A 24,588-nucleotide genomic window follows, 5' to 3' on the forward strand; every position below is an offset into this window, starting at 1 on the left:
TAGTTTTGTTTTGACTAATTGAGTCAGTAGGTGTGCCAGTGGTGGTTGAGTTTGTTTAGTAGCAGATCCATAAACCAAAAATTGATATGTTTTTAACCCCTGACATGGTATCAAGTGTGTAATAATCTTTCACAGAGTACTGTTTATGTAATAAATGCTCAGTTGTACCATGGTTTGTGTACCATTTTAAACTGTAAGACACCTTGTAACTGAATGGCCTATCAAATATAGGAGAATATTATCTAATAAAACAATGGAAAATCTAGGATGGAATGTAACAATATTACGAAAAGGAAAAGTTGCTACTCACCATATAGCGGAGATACTGAGTTGCAGATAGGCACAACAAAAAGACTCACAACTAAAGTTTTCGGCCATTGGCCTTCATCAACAATAGACAAAACACACACACACACACACACACACACACACACACACACACACACACAGGCGCGCACGCGCGTGCGCCCTCGCGCGCAAACGCAACTCGCACACACAGCTGCACTCTCAGGCAACTGAAATCACACTGCAAGCAGCAGCATCAGTGCATGATGGGAGTGGCGACTGGGTGGGGGTAAGGAGGAGGCTGGGGCAAGGAGGGGAAGGGATAGTATGGTGGGAGGTGGCAGGCAGTGAAGTGCTGCAGGTTAGATGGCAGGGAGGGGAGAGCTGGGTGTGATGGTGGAATGACGGTTGTGTAGTGGTGGAATGGGAACAGGGAAGGGGCTGGATGGGTGAGTACAGTGACTAACGAAGGTTGAGGCCAGGAGGGTTACTGGAATGTGGGATGTATTCCAGGGAAAGTGCCCACATATACAATTCAGAAAAGCTGGTGTTGGTGGGAAGGATATGTATGGCACAGGCTGTGAAGCAGCCTTCCACCAACACCAGCTTTTCTGAATTGCACAGGTGGAAACTTTCCCCTCAATGCATTCCTATGTTCCTATAAGCCTCCTGGCCTCAACCTTCATTAGTCACTGTCCTCATCCATCCAGCCCCTTCCCTGTTCCCATTCCATCACTATACAGCCGTCACTCCACATTCACACCCAGTCTCTTTCTTTCTCTCCTTTTCCACTACTTCGCCCCCCGCCTCCCCACCTCTCAGCTGCCCACCATCTAACCTGCAGCACTTCACTGTCCACCACCAATATGTACAAGTTAATAAAATTCAAAATTCATAAACTTAAATTGAACATTTAATTCCCAGTGTGGTTTCTGAAGCTACAAATGAATTGAGATGGCTATCTGTGAGTGCTTAACCACTGTTTCAAAAGCAGTTGATTAAATAAATAAAAAATCAATTTTTAGACTTAACCAAAGATTTGACACGATAAACCATTTAACTCCTCTAGGCAAGCTTGAATACTTTAAGAATCAGTAATGGGACCTCTTCTTTTCCTGATTTATCTCGGTGATCTAGATTTGCCTGTTGATTCACATAACATTATTTTGTTTGCCAATGGCACAACGTTATTAGTAAAAATAGAAAAAATTAAGCAATGGAAAATCCAGGATGGAATGTAACAATATTATAAAAAGGAAAGTTGCCACTCACTATATAGTGGAGATGCTGAGTCAAAGAAAGGAGCAACAAAAAGACTGTCACAGTAACTGAAGTCACAGTAATTGAAGCCACACTGCATGAAAACAATAACAATCAGTTCCATAGCTGTCAAAATATCATCTTTCATTACCCTGATATCGCCATCAGCTGTCACCCCACAATAAATGAAGTGTCTTCTTATATGGATAGAAAATAACCTAGAATGGATCAGACATATTAAATACATCAATTACAATATGAATAGTCCCACAGGCTGTTATAAAAAGCTATATAAAAGAATATTCCTTAATGACTGCTGCCTACATATATTTTAATGCACATCAAGAATATGGACTAATATTATGGGGAAATTTCCCAGAAGCACAGGCGATGTTTCTTAGAATCAAAAAGAGAGCCATTGTGGCTATTACAGGGAGTCAAACTATACAGTGTTGTAAACTATTATTTACAGCACTAGAAGCACTGCCATCAGAATGCATGTATATTATGGACAAACTAATGTATGATTAAAAGCCTGTACTGGCAATGATAGCAGTGTGAGAAAAACTGTGATGTACACAATCACAACACAAGATAAAAAGGAAACTTACATTCAGTACCAGCTAATAGAAGTTTGTTTGAAAACATAGATACTATATAGGAATAATGATTTTTCACAAGTTGCCAGGTGATTTAAAATGTATATGAAGTACAAACGAATCTGATAAAACTATTAGAGAATATCAGCTGTTCTACTACTTCTGTTTGGTAAGTGAATAGGTGAACTTCAATATATGTGCAAATAAACATGATAACTAGAATTAAGCCAAGTCCAATATCATCTAGTATACTGTAATGCCTATGATTGAACAGGTATAATAAATAAATAAATATAAACTTCAGAAGGGTTGATATTAATGAAATTCTGCATAGGGAGATATATTTTATCCTAACTTCAGGAATTCAAGGTTGATGATGAAATTGCTTTATGGAATCTTGTTGGACTTATATGATATTTGTGTAAATTATGAGATAATCATCAAATTTTGTTTTCTTTTTACAGGAGAGGTTTGACAAAATTTCCCCAACTTTCTGAGGAGCCAAAACTTCGTTTACTTTCTCTACAGCATAATCTTATTTCAAGGGTAGACAGTTTAACAGACTCTGGTCTCTCTAAGCTTGTTTTTCTTGATATGTATGACAATCAACTAGAAAAGATTTCAGGACTCGAGAGCCTTGAGAATTTAAGAGTGCTCTTGATGGGAAAAAATAGGTGTGTATAAAACTGAATTATTCTGTTAATATAGATAGCTGCTCTTTATTATGCAGTGGTCAAAATAGTTTTGGGATTAGGCCTCATCTTGGTACAACAATAAATTCTGACACAGTCTAGCACAACCTGAACTACAGCTATATTGTGCTAATACAGTAACAGGAAAAGACCATTCAAACAACAGCTATACTCTGCAAACCACTGTGAAGTGCATGGTAGAGCATACATCCAGTTGTACCAGTTATTAGGATTTCTTCCCATTCATGTATGGAATGCAGGAAGAAAGACTGTTTAAAGGCCTGAGTGCATTCTGTAATTAATTTAATCTTGTCCTCATGATCCCTGTGTGAATGATACATCAGTTATTGTTGTATATTCCTAGAATATCAATTAAAGCAGGTTTTTGAAACTTCATAAGTAGGCTTTCTTGGGATAGTTTATGTCTATCTCCAAGAGTTTGCCATTTCAGCTTCTTCTACATCTCTTGACACTCTCTGATGGATCAGACAAACCTGTGGTGCCCTTCCCTATATACATTCAGTATTCCCTATTAGTCCTGTTTGGTATGGATCTCACACACTTGAGCAGTGTTCTAGAAGGGTCACATGAATGATTTGTAAGCAATCTCCTTTGTAGACTCATTGAATTTCCCCAGTATTTACCAATAAACCAAAGTCTGCCACCTGTTTTCCACCTGTTGTTGTTGTTGTTGTTGTGGTCTTCAGTCCTGAGACTGGTTTGATGCAGCTCTCCATGCTACTCTACCCTGTGCAAGCTTCTTCATCTCCCAGTACTTACTGCAACCTACATCCTTCTGAATCTGCTTAGTGTGTCCATCTGTTGGTCTCCCTCTATCATTTTTACCCTCCATGCTAAATTTGTGATCCCTTGATGCCTCAGAACATATCCTACCAACCGGTCCCTTCTTCTTGTCAACTTGTGCCACAAACTCTTCTTCCCCCAATTCTATTCAATAACTCCTCATTAGTTATGTGATCTACCCATCTAATCTTCAGCATTCTTCTGTAACGCCACATTTCATAAGCTTCTATTCTCTTCTTGTCCAAACTATTTATCGTCCATGTTTCACTTCTATACACGGCTACACTCCATACAATACTTTCAGAAACAACTTCCTGATACTTAAATCTATACTTGATGTTAGCAAATTTCTCTTCTTCAGAAACACTTTCCTTGCCATTGCCAGTCTACATTTTATATCCTCTCTACTTCGACCATCATCAGTTATTTTGCTCCCAAAATAGCAAAACTCCTTTACTGCTTTAAATGTCTCATTTCCTAATCTAATTCCCTCAGCATCACCTCACTTAATTCGACTACATTCCATTATCCTTGTTTTGCATTTGTTGATGTTCATCTTATATCCTCCTTTCAAGACACTGTCCATTCCGTTCAACAGCTCTTCCAAGTCCTTTGCTGTCTCTCACAGAATTACAATGTCATCGACAAACCTCAAAGTTTTTATTTCTTCTCCGTGGATTTTAATACCTACTCCAAATTTTTCTTTTGTTTCCTTTACTGCTTGCTCAATATACAGATTGAATAACATTGGGGAGAGGCTACAACCCTGTCTCACTCCCTTCTCAACCACTGCTTCCCTTTCATGGCCCTCGACTCTTATAACTCCCATCTGGTTTCTGTACAAATTGTAAATAGCCTTTTGCTCCCTGTATTTTACCCCTGCCACCTTTAGAATTTGAAAGAGAGTATTCCAGTCAATATTGTCAAAAGCTTTCTCTAAGTCTACAAATGCTAGAAACATAGGTTTGCCTTTCCTTAATCTATTTTCTAAGATAAGTCATAAGGTCAGTATTGCTTCACATGTTCCATCATTTCTACGGAATCCAAACTGATCTTCCCCAAGGTCAGCTTCTACCAGTTTTTCCTTTCATCTGTAAACAATTCACGTTAGTATTTTGCAGATGTGACTTATTAAACCCTGTTACCCAAGGATTTCTACTAGCCCTCGTCTTTTTACCTACTTGATCCTCTTCTGCCTTCGCTACTTCATCCCTTAGAGCTACCCATTCTTCTTCTACTGTATTTCTTTCCCCCACTACTGTCAATTGTTCCCTTATGCTCTCCCTGAAACTCTGTACAACCTCTGCTTTAGTCAGTTTATCCAGGTCCCATCTCCTTAAATTCCCATCTTTTTGCAGTTTCTTCAGTTTTATTCTATGGTTCATAACCAATAGATTGTGGTCAGAGTCCACATCTGCCCCTGGAAATGTCTTACAGTTTAAAACCTGGTTCCTAAATCTCTGTCTTACCATTATATAATCTATCTGATACCTATTAGTATCTCCAGGATTCTTCCATGTATACAAACTTCTCTTATGAGTCTTGAACCAAGTGTTAACTATGATTAAGTTATGCTCTGTGCAAAATTGTACCAGACGGCTTCCTCTTTCATTTCTTACCCCCAGTCCATATTCACCTACTATGTTTCCTTCTGTCCCATTTCCTACTCTCGAATTCCAGTCACCCATGACTATTACATTTTCATCTCCCTTCACTACCTGAATAATTTCTTTTATCTCATCATACATTTCATCAATTTCTTCATCATCAGCAGAGCTAGTTGGCATATAAACTTGTACTACTGTAGTAGGCATGGGCTTCATGTCTATCTTGGCCACAATAATGCATTCACTATGCTGTTTGTAGTAGATTACCCACACTCCTATTTTTTTATTCATTATTAAACCTACTCCTTCATTACCCCTATTTGATTTTATATTTATAACCCTGTATTCACCTGATCAAAAGTCTTGTTCCTCCTGCCACCGAACTTCACTAATTCCCACTATATCTAACTTTAACCTATCCATTTCCCTTTTTAAATTTTCTAACCTATCTGCCCGATTAAGGGATCTGACATTCCATGCTCCAACCCACAGAACGCCAGTTTTCTTTCTCCTGATAATGACGTCCTCTTGAGTAGTCCCCGCCCGGAGATCCGAATAGGGGACTATTTTACCTCCGGAATATTTTACCCAAGAGGATGCCATCATCATTTAACCATACAGCAAAGTTGCATGCCCTCAGCAAAAATTATGGCTGTAGTTTGCCCTTGATTTCAGCCGTTCGCAGTACCAGCACAGCAAGGCCATTTAGCTTAGTGTTACAAGGCCAGATCAGTCAATCATCCAGACTGTTGCCCCTGCAACTACTGAAAAGGCTGCTGCCCCTCTTCAGGAACCACATGTTTGTCTGGCCTCTCAACAGATACCCCTCTGTTGTGTTTGCACCTACGGTATGGCCATCTGTATCGCTGAGGCACGCAAGCCTCCCCACCAACGGCAAGGCCCATGGTTCATGGGGTTCTGACTGACCCTATATGGTCATTCCATTTCATGTCCCTATGAAGTGTTACACACAGATATTTGTATGACTGTGGATCATTGATGTCATAGTATACTTTTTTTTGTGAAGTGGACAGATTTACATTTCTGAACATGTAAAGCAAGTTTCCAATATTTGCACCACTTTGAAATCTTTTTGTTCAGACTGTAAATCTTTTGTAGATAACTACATCATCTGCAAAAAGTCTGAAGTTACTATTAATATTGTCTGCAAGATCATTAATATACAACATGAACAGCAAGGAAGCCAACACACTTCATTTCAGTACACACGATGTTATGTCTACTTCTGTTGATGACTCTCCATCCAAGATAACAGCCTATGTTCTCTCTAAGAACAAATAATCAGTTCAATCACATGTTTCATCTGATACCCAGTATCATCATACTTTTGATGATAAGTGTAGTTGTGGTACTGAGTCAAATGCTTTTCAGAAATCAAGAAATGCTGCATCTACTTGACTGCCTCGATTCATAATTTTCACAATATCATGTGAGAAAAGTGGGAGCTGGGTTTCGCATGACCCATATTTTTGAAATCCATGCTGGTTGGCATGGAGAAGGTTGTTTGAGATACCATATTATCTTTGAGCTCAGAATATGTTCTGATAGTCTATACCAAATGGATGCCAAGGACACTGGATAGCAGTTTCATGGAGATCACTTCTGCGACTCTTCTTGTAGACAGGTGTTACATGTGCTTTCTTCCATCTACTTGGTACAGTTTATTGTTCCAGGGATTTATGACTGATTATAGTTAACTGAGGAGCTATCTCAGCAGCAAATTGAGTATAGAATCTGATAGGAACTCCATTGAGCTCTGGGGCTTTGTTCAATTTTAATGATTTCAGCTGTTTCTCAATGCTATTGACACTAATGTCTATTTCTCACATCTCTTCAGTTGTATGAGAAATAAGTATCTTGCCAGTTCTCCATTAGACTCATGTCAGGCAGAATATGTTTGCTCAGACAATTTTCTTGAGCTAGCTGGCAGTGGGCAAGACCTCTGTTGCCAGCTGCCTCTGCATTGATTAGGAGCAGAAGATTATACTCACATTTATGTCCATGGTGCAGTTTTCTTCTCTGTTCCCAATGCCATTTCTTGGTTTTGATGAGTCTGTGGGAAGCTGGGAGAGTTATCTGCACTGGTTCTTGCTGCGCTGTCAGATAAGGCCTCTTGTCAATCCAGTTGACAGGGCCACATTGCTGTCGTCCGGGAGTGAGGGGTTTATGTGAAGTTATTGAAAATTTGAAGCCCTCCATTGAATCCAAGAAGCATTCCTTTGATGAGCTTTGTCAGTTGCTTATGCAGTATTTCAGCCGTCTAACCCACATGGTAGCAGAGCAGTTGCAATTAACCAGCACCACAAGAGCCTTGGCGAACTGTATGTGGCCTGGATTGCAGATTTACAAGGCCTCTCACTCAAGTGTCATTCTCAGTGCCTCAAATGTGCTACCTCTTAAGCAGACTCGCTAATACAGGGAGTAATTGTTAGATTATCTCCTGATTGTGAGGGTCCGACTAGGGCATTGGCCTCCTCTGACTCTTTTTTAGCCACCACCCAAATTGTGGAATCATATGAATTTAAGCAGCAGCAAATGTTGTCCTTTCTGATGATTGGCAGGTGACTCACTTGGTTGTGCTTGGTAAACAGCCCTTGGTGCTGCACAAGATACCCCAGGTGGTCTTGCCTCCTGCCAAGTCACTTTGTGATGCCACCATTAACAATTCCTTGCAGCGGCATCAAGGCACGGTGCATCCTCACTCATGGCAAGCTCAATGCGTTCATGCCACTCGCAGTGTTTTAATACCCATTAGCTGCGTTTTTCTTGTTCTTGACATGGGTCCCCTTCTGGTCGTTAGATGAGCCAGCTGTCCTGCCCAACTGTCATTTGTTGCATGTTCACCACAACTGCCTGCACATGGAGACTATATGTGGGGCATGCCAGTGGGTAGGTCAATTGACAACTGTTTGTGACAGTCAGTGAGCCATGAATCAGTCATTGGTTGAACCAGTGTTTTCACTGGACTCTGGGGCTGCTTCTGAAATACCATGCATGTCACCACAATATACTGTTTTGGTGACATTGATTATGGATGGGCAGTTGGTTGAATTTCCAATTGACATGAGAGCATCAGTCAGACTTATTAATTCGGACATGTACAGGAGCTTGGGGTGCTTGGAGTTTCAACAGTCACTCCATCAGGTCATTTGTTATGAGGGAAATTCTCTGTCTCCACATATAGCAAGAATTTGGAATGGCAACTTACAATGTTAGTGGTAAATTTACCACTGGTGCAAAATATCTTTTGACTTGTCTTTTATGTTTATGCCTTTCATATTGTGCATTTAATGTTTCAGTACATTCCTTTCCCTGATTTGGACTTCTGACTGCAGTCCTATAGCCCACTGTTTGACAATACATTAGGCCGAAAAGAAATTTTTGGGACACATCTTTCTCTTAAGCCATTGGTAGTCCTGAAATTTTGTCACCCCTCTCCCATTTCCTACACCATGTGCAACAAGATAAAAGCTGTTGCAGCACAGTAGGATCAGGTTATCATTTTTCTTATTTCATTGAGTCAGTGGGCCACTCCTTTGGTGATAATTCAGAAGCCCAACAGCACCATGCACCTTTGCAGCAATTTTAAACAGACGGTCATTGCGTAATGTGTGGCAGATTTGTATACCATTCTACGACATGTAGAGTGTTGGTGAAGTTGTCAGGAGGCCAGTATTTTTTGCACTTTGACTTGTGTGATGCTTACCTGCAGTTGTCATCGGACACAGTTTCTTGCACTTTCCTGGTTCTCAACACCCCCTTTGGACTTTACCAGTTTAATTGCATGCATTTTGGAATATCATCTGTGCCAGGAATTTACTAATGATATTTGAAGCAGTTGATTCAGAACATTCCTTGTTGTGACAGTTACCTTGATGACATCTGGGTCACAGACCCTACTTGGGAGGAGCATATACAGAACCTTCAGTCTGTTCTCCAATGCCTCTTGCAGAATGGACTTCATTACAGGCTGGAAAAGTACAGTTTTTTTTCCCCCTGAAGGTGCATTTTTTGGGTCATTTGCTTAGTAAACATGGTCTCATCCCCACTAATGAGCACATCAAGGTCATTGTCAACCTACCGGAGAGACCTGATGGAGCTCCATTCTTCTATGAGCAAGATTTCATATCATGCTATCGTCCTCTGAACCAGCCGTTGGTTTCCTTATTTTGACCTTGTTCCAAGCTGTCAGACAGGACTGCCTACTATTTTCAGTGGTGTCATTAACTATTCTTAAGACATTCATTGCCAGTCCACTGTGCAACATACCAATGCTGATGTACTTTTGTGGCTATCGGTGGGGCCTGATCTGGCGTTCGACTAGCAAGAGGCTCCCAGGGGGCCTGATCTGGCGTTCGACTAGCAAGAGGTTCCCATGTTCATGCTGGATGATGCCTTGCAGCAAACCCTGTAGGATTTTCTGTTGACAGCACAAAAGGTCATGACCACCATGGCTGTTGGCCTGCTTTTCCATAAAACCATTTCAGCAATTCAGATGGGTTGGCCAGAGCATGTCCTGTCATGTGCAGACCAAGTGTGGCATACATTTTTTCTCCTCTGTGCTCCACTTGACATTGCCCAGGAGATCCTCATGCTTGCCAAAGAGGAGCAGTGTTGTTGAGTGGTTATCTCTCTGGCATTACATCCTTACATTTTCCAGTTGCTGCATATGCCACACTTGAGTACGACTCAGATGAAGGCGTTGGCACATTGTTATGTCTGCTGTCTGGTGATCAGTTGTGACATTGAGCATCTCGTATGGGCTTGTGAGACTTGTGCTCAGAATGAGACTGCTCCATTGTGCCAGTTCTCTACTTTGACAGCCCTGGAGCACCCTTCTGACAGGGTGCACATGAATTTTGCAGGCCCATTTTTGTGCAGCATGAGGTTACAGATGGTTGAGGCAATGTCGAATTTCCTGTATATAGCCGAGGTGTTGCCCATATTGTCAACTGCCACTGTTGGCATGTTGCCAGTTATTTTTTCCAATGAAGGATCCTCTAGGATTCTTGTGTCCAATAATTGTGGGCAATTTATGTTTCAGGAGTTTAACGACTTCTGCATCCACAATGGTATTCTGTGTATCGCTGCCACCCCATTTCATCCTGCTTCTAAACCTTAGGTTAAGGACTTTGTGCATACATTCAAGATCCAGATGAAGAAGTCCATGTTTGCCTCTTCCTGCGATGATGCATTGTCAAATTTTATGGCTATGTACAGGTGATGTCAATTAGTGGGTTCTGTCCAGCATCACATTTGCATGGGTGCCAGCCACAGGGTCTCTCCACGTTTGCATGGGTGCCAGCCACAGGGTCTGTTCGATTTGTTACACACTGAGTTGCGTGCCACAGACTGCTGTGGCCTGCTGTTTTTTCCTCCTGTGGCTGCTGTTTAGGCTCAGTTCTTCGACTGTGCAGCACATAGGTCGGTAGTTTCTCTGGTGGATATTAATTGGGAGCAGCAAACTCATCATGTCAATCAGTTGTGCCCATGCTCTGTTGGAGTGTCACTGCTGCGGCCTTCCAGATGGCTGAGCAGCAGGGTTGATTACAATCTTGTTCTTGGAGCAGGCTCCTACTTGCAGCAGCATTCCTCAATGTTGTCAACCCCTCTGTGTCCTTCACCTTCCTCCCCTTTGCCTGCAGCCTCAGGCCCCAGTGTGGCTCATGTCTCTGCCTGCCATGGAGGAGACTAAGGATTTTGATCCCACCCACCTATCCTACCTCCCTTTGCCAATGGAGATAGCCCCATCCCTACTACCACCAGCTGACTGGTTGTTGCTGCAGCTTCCATGTCCTTCCACCCTTCCAATGGAGCTGGGAGCATTATTTTTGCCTTCTCTGGTGGCCAGTACACTGCTGGGTTCTCAAGCACATGCTCTGGTTCTGTACCATAGGTTGCGACCCAAGCCTGGCCATTTTTAGCCCTATGTGTTGTTTTCAGGGTGGAGGGATTTAGCATGCCATGTAGTGCATATCCCGATGGAGGCAGATTAACTGGCATGGATAGAAAAATGGAGTAGATCAGGAATCTGCTATGCGGCGCCTCAAATAAGCAGACCTGCTGATGTCAGTGTTTATTTGCAAGCAGCAGTAAGCATAGTGGGCCAGTGTGCCTGCAGAGTTAGACAGCCATGGACCTAGTCTAGCACACATTCTGAGAGTTGTCATGTGCTCTGTCATTATCTGTCAATGCCAACCCCTTGCTGAGTTACTGTCATGTGTGTACCTCTGTGGGTACAGGTGCTCTGCTAGTGGTAGTTCAGTTTGCTGAGAGAGTTAGTCCCATTCATGGAGTTCTGTTGCCCAGTTGTTACTGAGTCACCATTGGCTTAAGTACCACGTGGATTGGGTTGAGTAGCGGTGTTGTCATGCCTTCTGCAGGTACTAAATGTATGATTGTGGGCAGGCGCGGCTCGTGGTTTCTATACTGGGGAAGGCTGCGGCATTTATCAATCGGAGCCAATATAGACCTCTGGTTACGTTACAGATTAGTCTGACATAAACAACTAAGAATTCAGGGGAAGGGGGGGTGGGCAGATCACTCTCTACCCATAATTTTACGTACTGTGTCTTCTATAATCAGGTATTTATTAAATATCATTAGAGGCTAACTTCGAGTTAAAATCTTTGGTTAGTGTTTTTCTACGTCATCATTACATTTTCTGACACTTTGCAGCAAATCATATGAAAAGACGCGTTTCGGAGAGATCTTTAATGCGATGAATGTTAACTTTGCGGCTGCTTAATATTTTTGGTGTTTTCAGTTCTAAATTTAAGGCGTTTATTGTAGTTTACCTCCAAAGCTTGAAGTTAAATGTTTTTCGCTGGAATTATGTTTTTTCACCTTTGCGTGAAAATTCTTTAAGTCAGTGATACCAGTTTCAGTCCAGGCACTGTCAGTACTATTTGTACGAAGACAGGTGAAACAGAAAAATGCATTTTTCACTTCACAACCACACAACCACTCGGCTGCATCGTACATTGCTCTATTAAAACTGCGGTTGTATCCTTGCCTAGATTTGCACTGTTTCTGTTCTTGATTGATCGTTAGATCGGGTCTGGGTGCACAAAGTTCTTTCACTTGCATCCTATGGCCGTGTTCCAAGTTTTTACCTATTGAATTGCACACTGAATTCATATTGCGCTGGTTTCACAAGCAAGTAAAACTCACTAAAATCTTGCAAAATACACTCCGAAAAAGAAACTTGCTAATATCACACGATATCAACAAAAGCAGTCAGCATCAGCAAGCAAGGAAAGTAAAGTCACGGGACAAATTTCGCGCGCTTTGTCCTCTAATCAGTTATGAAACTCTCGCTAGATGGCAGTACTGTTGTTACGGTTAGAGAGCCTGTAGTTACGGTAGTCTAGTGCACTCTGGCGGGATATTTGCAAACTTATTCTAAATGTGGATAAAATAGCCAATGGTAGAAACAAAACAACAATGTAAAACATTATCAAAACAATAATACTAAACGTCGATTAATGACGCATCGAAGCGTAGTAGGGATGTGCAGAGACAGAGATTGGATAGCGAAGTTTCGGCCACTCTGCATTCCTTTATTACATAGATAGTGGAACGTGAAAAACGTGTGGTGGTTGGTATGACACCCTTAGGCTGCAAGCTCTGAGCCTTCGGGTCGCCCATAAAGAGCGGTACTATGTAGAAGCCACGCCCCCAAACCGCTACTACATGCAGCTTACGGACGTTCCAAGGTGCAGCCTAAACGCTACTAACCGTTCCGAAAACATCTATCGATACAAGAAGTTCCAAAAACGTTGACCGTCGTTATTTTAATCGGAATGGGAAATGTGCGAAATTCTTCCTGATAATTTAAATTTTGTAATATGTTCTTGCGAAATTTACTTTAACATATATTTTGGGGCAGCTCCGCCTCAGAGCCTTTAATTACGAGCCGCGCCTGATTGTGGGTATGTTCCACACCCACCCCCAGAAATGTTCTCCAGTTTAAAATCTAATTTTGAAATGTCTATCTGAAATCTTCTGGTATCTTCAGGCTTTTTCCACATGTGCAATCTTCCTTCATGGCCTCTAAACCATGTGTTACCAATCATTAAACTGTGCTCTTTGCAAATTTTACCAGGTGGTGTCCTTTTTCATTCCTTTCCCCCGGTCTTTGTTCTCCTACTGTTTTCCCTTTTCCTACTATCAGGTTCCGGTCTCTTATTACAAATAAATTCTCATCTCTCTTAATTACTTGAATAATTCTTTTATCTCTCAAACATCCTTTCAAACTTTTGGAGCTAGTAGGCATATTAACTTTGTGCAGCTGTGCTGGATCTCACTTTTGTGTCTGTTGTGCCTAAGGAGATCCTATGATAATGCTTTCACTATCCTGTTCACAGTTTCTGATCATCATTCCTATTTTTCTTATTCATTATTAGGCATATTCATGCATTACCCCTACTTCATTTTATGTTGATGACCCTGTACTGTTCTGTACAGAATGACTGTTTTTTTGAGCAGCATATTTTATTAACTTCCACAGTGTCTGACATCAGCCTATACAGTTTTCTTTTTAAATCCTGCAATTTACCTGCTTCATTTAGGGATCCAACACACCATGTTCTGAGCAATAGAACAAAAATTCTGTTTTTCCTGATGTGAACATTCTTTTGAGTAATCCCCACCTGGAGATCAAAAAGGGGGACTATTTTGACTTTGGAATATTTCACCCAAGATGATGCCATCATTATGAAAGCATGCAGCAAAGCTGCTTCTCCTTGGAAAATTTAAGGGCTTAAGTTTGTTGTTGCTTTCAAATTTTCACCATACCAATGTAGTGAGGCCATATTGATTAATGTTGCAAGGCCACATTAATCGCCACACTGCTGCCCCTGCAACTACTGAATAGGATGCTGTCCCTCTTCAGGAACCATTTGTTAATCTGGTCTTCCCATGGATGCTGCTTCTATGTGATTGCACCTATGGTGTGGATATATGTATTACTGAGGTACACAAGCCATCCCACACAGCAAATTCCATGTTTCATATAGATGAGGAATGCAATATGTCAGCAATAGTCCTTGGTACGAATGAAAACATTTTAGGTTAAGCCATAGATGGTCATGGGTAGCCACTGGAATACTAAATAACAGTTGTTATTTCACTATGCATTTTGAGAGATTGCAAGTCCAGTATCAAGTAGGTTAACTCAAATGATGTGTGTTAATATGATTTTCTCAGAAACCTGTGATTCTATCTTTTGTCAGTTACAGGATGCATTTTAAAAGCATATTTATATTACTTCCTTTTCACATAAAGTACAAATTTGATTTGGAAAAGTGACATGAGATCACTGAAAGATAGTGCCACAGATATCTAGAAAGTCATGCATTATTAAGTGCCTTGTGTTTCTTAATCGTCTCTTGAACTATACAAACATTCAACGGCTTCTTAAAGTGCTTCTACAGTTTTTAGTTGTTTTTAGTTACACCTCCAACGCAACTGATTTTTGATCTTGCCTACATCTCTGTTCTTAGATGTACATGTGGGTGTAGAGTACCAGTCTATGTTCACTTGAAATTCTACAGTGGTTTAGGACCATCATGTACTGTACAATTCATTTATTTTATTAGGCCTAAAAATTGTCAATTTCATTTTGAATTCCATTTTGACTTTGCCAAATCCACTTTCAGGCATTATTCTTCAGGAAGAATATGTAGCATGCAAGTAATTACAGGTCTGACTTTCCTGCAAACCTGAAGGAGAGCGTCTGTGAAGTTTGGAAAGTAGGAGACAAGGTACTGGCAGAAGTAAAGCTGTGAGGATGGGCTGTGAGTTGTGCTTGGGTGGCACAGTTGGTAGAGCACTTACCCGCGAAAGGCAAAGGTCCTGATTTCGTGTCTCGGTCCGGCAGACAGTTTTGATCTGCCAGGAAGTTTCATATCAGTGCACACTCCACCGGAGAGTGAAAATCCCTTTCTGGCATATTTGTGATACTGCAAGGAGCATGTATATCTCTTATTTGTTTGTGATTCTGCGGGAGGGCAAAGAATTTACACTGCACACTTAAAATGTAACAAATGATTCACTGTACACATTGCTATCCACAGCATTGGGAACTCCAATTCTAGAAGGTAAACAGCCTGTTTTTCTCTCTTGGAATCAACAAATTTCTGAAACGTGTTTTCGTTTTTCTGCAAAAACCATAAACAAGTAGACACTTGGAGAAATCTTCCTGTTATGTTGCAAAAACCTTCTTAGACATTCTCAGGAGTAAATTTGCAACTTGGGCCCTAGCAATATTTTGTACGCCCACACAAATTGCCCAAACATCTTCTGTAGTCATTATGCAAATAACATTTGAATAACAACAGCATAGCTACATAAGCAGTCACCCCTTTTGTGTTCCATCCGTGAATAAGTTAATGGAATGGAATGAAGCCATAATATATGAGACAATAGAAAAATCATCCTTCATTGGAAACTGTGATTTGTAGATGTAAATATCACTTGCTAGTAATTGTGAGACTTATTACAACTGCACATCTGCATCAATTTCCAGGATACGAAGGATAGAAGGTTTAAATAACCTTGTTAAACTGGAAGTGTTGGATCTACATGGAAATCAGATATACCAAGTTGGAGGACTGTCATCACTGAATGAGTTAAAAGTGTTAAATCTCGCTGGAAATCAGATTAGAGTGATAGGTGCAACAGATTTAAATGGACTGAGTTCTCTGCAAGAACTAAATCTTCGGAGAAATAGATTGAAGCGCCTCTTAGGATTTGGTGAAACAATACACTTGAGAAAACTTTTCCTCAGTAATAATGATCTTCAGCAGTGAGTATATAAATGTTAATAAAACATTATGAATGTTGTAGGAATGGTGCTGTTGCTTTTTTTATATATTTTGAAAATTATTATTTTAAATGTATAGTATTTAAATTGACTTTAATTTAAGAGTGGTCATAGCTTTTGCAGACTTGACCTGACTGGTAATATGCTAAATTTTTGTATTGTGGAGGATGTTGTTATGTTTTTAAGAGCACTCACATCTTTATGTAAGTGCACTTGTATTAATGTTATCCATAAACTAGTATTGGCTGCTTTACATGATCTTTAATTAACACTCATTTTAATGAATCTGCTCTTATGTAATCTGTTTTTGTCCTGTAGTCCAACCTATGCTGCTCTTTACATCTTCATATTGCACTTACTGTAGCATCTTGTATGACTATTCTTGATATGGGAAACTTGATAAAACTTGTCATTAACTTTGTGTGTGATGGTCCACCTATTTTTTTGTTTTTGCTTTTGTTTTTATTCTTGTTGAAATACTTATTAACCAGTGACATCCTTGTTTTTACTTCTTTGTTACATCTTATGATAATAATTATTCTATATCCTAAATATTTCAATCTGTATTACTGGTTTTGTGTTAATATGAAACATTTTACTGTTTTAAATTACATTTTTTACTAAAGCAACTTTATATAGATATGGAAATGATAAAGGTAATGATTCAACATGCAGCAGAAATTTCAAACACCGCCCTTCCTTGTAGTTAACATCTAACACATGTACCCTTGCACAGCTACCTTGCCCTGGCCTGCTTCATTGTCATGATGCTGCAGACCAGATTGAGATGAAGGCCTTTGACTGCTGGAGCAAGGATAAGAGAAGGAAAGGGGTTAGGTTGTCGAATGTGGTGGGATATCTGGGGTGATGACAGGAAGGGAGAAGTTGCAAGGTAATGGGACAGAAGTGTGGCATCAGGGAACTCACCTTGGAACATACAATGAAGTGAAGGAGATGGCTAGATGGAGTGGACAACAAAGGAGAAGGGAAACTGTGGAGAGAACTGTCACAGTGCGAGTGCAAATTAGAGTTAAGTGAGTAGCAATTGACAATGGTGGAGCTATATATGGTGTTAGAGGTAATGGAGATTGAGGTCCAAGAGGATTGCAGAACTGAAAGCTGTATTGTAAGGATGATTTCTATTTATGCAATTCAGAGAAGTGTTGGGAATGGGGGATTGAGATGGTACAGGATGTTAAACAGTCACTGAAGTTAAGTATGTTGTACTTAATGGCATGTTCTGCAACTTGGTGGTCAACTATGCTCTTATCCAAATGGCCAGGTGGCCATGACCATGCAAAAGGCTGTGCAAAAGTTGCTGTAGAATTGGTGTATGACATGATTTGTTTTGAAGGTGGACCTGACCCTGATAATGCATTATATGCCTGTGACAGACCTAGAATAGGATGTTCTGGATACACATATAGGGGAGGATTTACAAATGGGTCATCTTAAGGAATATGACCAGGTGACAAGGTGTTCAAAGTAAGCATAAATATTTATATATTGTAGATTAGGAGTGTACAGAATACTACTTTGCAATAGATGGGCCAGAGTTTGGGAAGGTGTTTATCAATTCAGGGCACAACTGAAGACATATTTATTTATTCCATTACTTAATTTCCACTCAGGACAATCTAATATTATTTTAAGCTTCCTATATCAAAATTTCCCTGTTCCTCAAAATTTTATGAAACTTCGTTACAGTGTTGCAAGAATATGAATGGTGTGATTAATTATTCATTCACACATCATATTCCACAAATTTCATCATGAAGAAAAGCCTTCAGGAATGTGTAATGATTCAAGTTACACATTAACAGGTGTAATCAACCTCTTTGGGCTACTTCTGTAAATATACTAACAACAAGTTATGTCTCGTGCTAATTACTCAAAATGATGATTATGGTAATTATATCTAGATTACTTTATATACAGGAGGTGAATGAAAATATGGAGGCACTAAAAACATAACACACTGCCATGCTTAACACTGTGTAGGAAACCGTTTGGCATTCAAAACAGTTTCCAGCTTTCTCAGAATGGATAAATACAGGTCCTTTGTGGCTTTCACGGGAATCTAATACCATTTATCTTCCAAAATAGTTGTAAGTTCAGGTAATGATGATGGAGGCGGATAGTGACCATGCACCTTTGCACCAAAGTACACCACAAAAGCTCTATAATACTGAGATTTGATGATTGTGGTTGTCAGAGGAGATGTGACAGTTCATCCTCATGCTCACAAAATCAGCCCTAGAAGGTGTGAGCTGTATGAAGAAGTGCTCTTTTGTCATGGAACACAACACCACCACTGAGGAACAAACATTTTATGATGAGATGGACCTAATCAGCCAGAATGTTCATGTAATCCTCGGCCATAATGCATCCTTGCAGAATACCCATGGGGCCAATGGAATATCGTAATATTGCTGCCCAAACCATTACTGACGCAAAAGACACTGCAGAACTGGATGTCACACTGCTGAACCCTGTCAGCACCAAAACAACATGAAGAGAGCTCCATAAGCAAGGAATAGCAGGGTGAACTGGGATTCCAAAACCCTCATCAGGGATGTCCATAACAGGAAAACATGGTGCCAAAGGCATAAAACGTCAACTATGGAGCAATGGAAAAAAGTAAGTTGGTCGGATGAGTCTCATTTCACACTTTTTCTGGCCAAGTTTACATCCCAAGTGTGAAATGTGGCGGGCACCACAGCCTCTTCAATGATCATATGTCATGATCACTCAACACACACTTTTGTCCACATTGTGACTTAATGGATGATGTTTTTCCACTTTCCCTGTATGCAGTATAAATCTTCAATATGGTGCCTCTTGAAACACTTTGACTACTTTGGCTGCCTTGGTTATGGAAGCACCCACCATATGAGCACCAACAATTTTGTTACCTTTGTTATGGAGACACCCACTCTATGAGCACTAAGAATTTTCTCATGTTTGAAATCACTTAGCTCTGAAAAAAGCACTTGCAACTACACACAACACTGCTCTGACAATGACTGACACTTGCAATGTATTGAGGGCATTGCACAGATGCCATTCACAGTCATATATGACAGCGCTACCTGCAGGATTGGCTAGCATCTGCTTTTATGTTCAAGCACACATTTCTATTGTCCAACCCCTGCTGTAAGTTAGAAGAAAAACAGCTACTTTGAAAAATTCCATTGCTTCTCCTCCAATATTACTCATACTGCAAAAAAAGCATATGAGTAACTTTATGTAAAACACTATTAGCCATCCATACAAGGTGTCCCAGGAGGAATGGTCAGTGTTCATGCATATGACAAGAACCATCATTCAAAACAAAAAAAATCTGTTAAACATGGGCTTTAAAATGTATACCTTAAGACTTATGAGTAATTCACCACCTTTGATACTGTGAAACAGGTCTCTTCTACTGTAGACCCTTTGATTTCCATATTTTGGGAGGAGGTAGTGTGGACCAAACAAGGCAAAATTGTCTAGTAAACATGGGCTCTAAAATGTATATCTTAAGATCTATGAGCACTTTTTTTCAGTACAAGAGATCTGTTTCACAGTATCGAAGCATGAACAATTGCTCATGGTTCTTGAGGTATGCACTTTACAACCCATACTTGCGGGACATTTTTCTCTTGTTTTGGCCCATTCTACCATCTCTCAAAACATGGAAAGCAAAGAGCTTGCATACAAGAGATTTTTTTTTTCCACAGTATCAAAGGTGAAGAACTGCTAATAGCCCTTCAGGTATGCATTTTAGAGCAAATGTGTTCTACACTTTTTTGATTTGAATGATTGTTCCTGTCATATCCCTTGAATATTGGTCATTCCTCCTGGGACATCTTGTATACAGGCAAAATCAAGATATGTCTAATATAAATAATACCGTTATATGGAATTTACATTCTTGAGTCCAGACATTCTGATAAATTGTAGAAGGAGTGACTAGCCATCAAGTAAGCATGCTGGGGTGCTTAGTATGATATGTTTAGTTTTTGCTAATGGCAACACTACTGTTTGTCAGAGGTTACTGGCATGCTAGCTATTCCTCTATTGTTGTCTTGGCTACCAATTGTTGTAGTTATTTTTACTGTGTCACTTTTTGTGTGCCTGTGTTTCCCAGAATTGGTCAGCAGAACACTACTGGTGTATTACATGCTCCATGTGCCTGGTCGTGTAAGTAAATATATATTTCAAAGATGATGTGACTTACCAAATGAAAGTGCTGGCAGGTCGACAGATACACAAACACAAACATACACACAAAATTCAAGCTTTCGCAACAAACTGTTGCCTCATTGCAAAAGCTTGAATTTTGTGTGTATGTTTGTGTTTGTTTGTGTGTCTGTCGACCTGCCAGCACTTTCATTTGGTAAGTCTTTGTTTTTAGATATATTTTTCCTACGTGGAATGTTTCCCTTTATTATAAATATATATTTCATATTTACATGCAACTGTGCACAGTTATTTGCACTGGACCAGTAATTTGAATTAACTGATTAGTTTGTTACTTATTCAGGGAAATGATGCCAGAAGAAATATCAAACTGTGCAACAGTGGCAGTGGTGACTCAGACAAGTTGGTAGAAGTAATACAAGAAAGTGAGGATGACAGTGATTCTGAACAAAATATCCTGTCTGTTACTGAAGATGACAGTAGAGATTTGGGTGAAAGTGGAAATGTGAAGTTTTTAGTGGCAGGGATAGCCTTACAAAGTGGAGAAAAACTGAATACTTCATCCAGAGTAATGCTAGACATAAGAATATAGTGGAAGTGTTTTCTGCTCCTAGAAGGATTGCAGATGACTTCAGTAATGAAATTGTTGCTTTTCATAAAATAATAGACAACAGTACATTAGACAATACTGTCATTCATAAAAATTTGTGTACAGAAAAGAAAAGTGAATCATCGCAGTACTCTTGGGATACAGATGCAAAGGAAATATCAGAAACTGAAATACTTGCTTTACCAGGATGTCTGTATCTGATTGGAATAAAGAAAGGACCTCACACTAATGCACTCAAGCAATGGAACTCGGACTGAACAGGAATGCAAGTTCTAATATCATGTATAGGTTACAAGAGATTTTTGTTTTAGATGAACTAGCTGCCATTCATCCTTTCTTGCCAACCTGGGAACCTGTGGCTTTCCAGGGGCACTGCAGTTTTGTACAATATATTCTGAATAAGCCTGCAAAATATAGAATAAAGACCTTTGCTATATGCTACTCAAAAATATTTTCAAACATAACTTGGAAGTACAAGGCAAGTGACATAATGATGTGCCTGATTCCTGATGTTAAAGGTAGCAATAGAAACATCACATTCGATAATGTGATACAACACAACACAAAAATAATTTGACACAGCACAAAATAAACACCTGTTACCTTTTGGTGACATCTCTCTTAAATAAGCAGCTCATTTGCGTTGGCACACTGAAGAAGGACAAAAAAGAAAACCTGTTGAATTTTAGGCAGCCAAAAATTGAGAAGTTGGGTCTTCAAGTTACAGATTTAAAAAAGGTGTCACTCTCTCATTGTATATACCAAAGTAAAATCAAATCCATGATATTGCTATTTTCAATGCTTGAATTACCAAAACTTAACAATAAAACAAACAGCCTGAAATAATAATGGACTACAACATGACAAAAGGGGATGTTGACACTGTGAATCAATTATGTGATGCATACAACATCTTGCACATAACAAGACAATGGCCCATGTGTTTCTTTTATTCTTTCATGGATATTGCAGGAATCAGTACACAGATTTTGTATTTCTCACATCCAAAAAACCCACATTATGCAAGCAGAACTGTTTGAAGAATGTAGTAATGGCATTAATGAAGCCCCAGCGAACAAAAAGATACAAAATACCTTGTCTGTCTTGTGACATTTTAGCAGTCTTGCTTAAATATCAAGAACCCTTGGAAAAGAGAGACATATATCTGTCTGCTTCTCAACTATGAGCAGGCGAGAAATGTTGGAGGTGTATAATTTATGGCCAAGCAAAAGATGTATCAACTGTAGGGTTAAGTTTATGTTCCTAACGTAAGTTCTATAAATAATTGTCCTTTGTGTTAACTTTATTTTTCTTTTCAAGACAAGTGACATTTTGAAATGCACAGAGTAAGAGATCTAGAGTTCAGCTGTTCTGTTGTTGGAGTGTGATATTGGTCCTGTAATAAACAGGGAGTTTCCAAATAATAATTCAGAAACTAAAGTACTGTGTTTTGTGATTAATTGTACAAGAACATCAACAGCTGGTGATCCCAATGTGATTTGAACACACAGCCTTCTGATCTGGAGTACATGTAATATATGCAAAAAGTTTGTTTATAAGGAACATGAAACAGTGCTTACACTCACAACAACTGTAATGATTAAATCCTTTCTTCTTCTGTGGCCAACATTCATGAGTGTAAAGTCTAGGGGACAGGTACTCGACTGAAAAATAAGATAAGTAAACCTCAGGTGAAACATTTTGTATTGATGAAGTATTTAAATTCTGCCCTAAAAAGTTCAAACAATCAATCAGGTTCACTAAAAAGGTATAGAATCAAAATGATCAATAATGGTATTCGCAAAATAAATGCCATTCTTCCAAAGTTTGAGATCATGTTATGTGAATTATGTTCTGAGGCATAAAATACCCCACATGTCTACTCAACTAATGGAAATGTAGTATACCTTCTCATGGTTTAACAAGCTATTCTTTCACTTTGTTTTTTAAAAGTTTGAGGATGTTAAATTTTTTATCTGGTGTGAACTGATAACCTGGTATAAACTTTTACATCAGGATATAAAAGTCCTTTCTGGATGCTAGAGAGGGTTGCATAGTCTATACAGAAGTTATTTCTACTTCTGATGTTGTGGTTGTGAATTGCTGAGTTTGTCCTAAATTCACTCTCGTTATGAATCACAAATACCTTTAGGGGTTTACTTACTGGCACTGCTGCAAAATGTTGGGTTATCAACTTTACTCAATATTCTTATTGCACACTTTGTAGAATAAAAACTCTTTTCACCTTAGCTGCAGTGTTCCAGAAAAAATGCTATTGGACAGAATTGAGTGAAAGTATGTGAACTATGCTAGCAATCCTGTCTGCAGGTCAGCAAAGTGAGAGAGATTTCTGAGCACAAAGCTAGCAGAACTGAGATTTGTTGTTAACTTATCCACATGCTGGTGCCACCTCAGTTTATTATCCATTGGATGCTCAGGAACTTCACACATGGACCCTCATCCAGCATGTGCCCACTAATTTCTATTCTGGTACCTGTAAGTCATTTTTATTTGTTTAGAATTTCATAATACAAGTCTTTGCAAGCTGTTAGCTGTGAATCAGTTGTAACACTGTTCTGTTTCTCTCCTGACGGTGTCAGGTATGAATGTATTGGATCCTTTGTCAAAACACAGGTTCCACCAGCAAACATTGCAGTCTTTGAACTGTTCTCCAACGCACCCATTAAATCATTATATGGACCAGGAATAGAAGTGGGCCTAGTACTGAACCCTGTGGACACTACATTCAATGTCACTCCCCCCCATGAATTTAATCTTATTTCTGTCAGATCATTTGCTAATGTGACCCTTTGTTTACTACTGTTAAATACAACTCCCTCAGAACAAGGAGAAGACCTTCAATGGCATGCTATTTTAGTTTCCCCAGCAGAATTTTATGGTCAACATAGTCAAAGCCTTAGATAGGTTGTAAATCAGTGCTGGTTGTGGGGAATTCTTGGAAGGCTTTTAATGGGTGATTCTGAGGTAGTGATTGTGGATCAAATTGGGATCATGGTGAGAACTGTTCAAGGTGGGATCCATTGCCAGGTTTGTGGTTGGAAAGGTTTTGTGATTGGGTTGCAATGTGATACTTCCAGTCAACGTTACATGTAAAGGAAAGTAGGCCCTTCACCAAAGCAGCATGGTTCAATGCAGGTTTAGGGCTCTTTACAGCAACACACCATTACTCTCACCTCAACCTTCACTGGATGTAATTATCCCAACAGCCTAGTTCTAAAGCAGATTTCCTAGGCCATCACATCCAATCGTTGTACTGCTGATCCATCCAAAAAACAACTCAGAGCATACCACTTGTCACCCAGTATTATCCCAGTCTTGAATGTATTAATCAGCTACTTCGACAAGGCTATGACTTCTTAAAATCATGCCCTGACATGTGAATAGCTTTTCGTCACCCTCCCAATCCCTGCAATATTTTTGTCACACCCTATGCTCCTTCTGCACCCATCTCCCTAGCCCTGTGACCATCCCCACTGCAAGACTATCAAAGGGAGAGCCACATGTGAAATGATACATGTCATATATCAGTTGTTATGTAAACTCTGTTTGGCCTTTTACATTGGCATGACTACCACCTAGTTATCAGTCAGGACGAATGGGCACAGGCAAAGGGTATATACTGGCAACACACAATATCCTATCGCAGAGCATGCTCTACAACATAACAGTCACAATC

The 24,588-nt window shown here is 39.8% G+C and overlaps 1 protein-coding gene across 1 annotated transcript in view; it reads left to right on the top strand.

Annotated features, from left to right (window-relative positions):
- Window positions 1–24,588, top strand: part of LOC126481538 (leucine-rich repeat-containing protein 49-like) — a 148,524-nt gene that overhangs the window by 26,702 nt on the left and 97,234 nt on the right. The window contains exons 3-4 of the mRNA XM_050105352.1: window positions 2,609–2,818; window positions 15,800–16,078. Of these exons, the coding sequence (XP_049961309.1) occupies window positions 2,609–2,818; window positions 15,800–16,078 (489 nt within the window). The remainder of the gene's footprint in view (window positions 1–2,608; window positions 2,819–15,799; window positions 16,079–24,588) is intronic.

Source organism: Schistocerca serialis, chromosome 5 (genome assembly GCF_023864345.2).
Source record: "Schistocerca serialis cubense isolate TAMUIC-IGC-003099 chromosome 5, iqSchSeri2.2, whole genome shotgun sequence".
NCBI lineage: Eukaryota > Metazoa > Arthropoda > Insecta > Orthoptera > Acrididae > Schistocerca > Schistocerca serialis.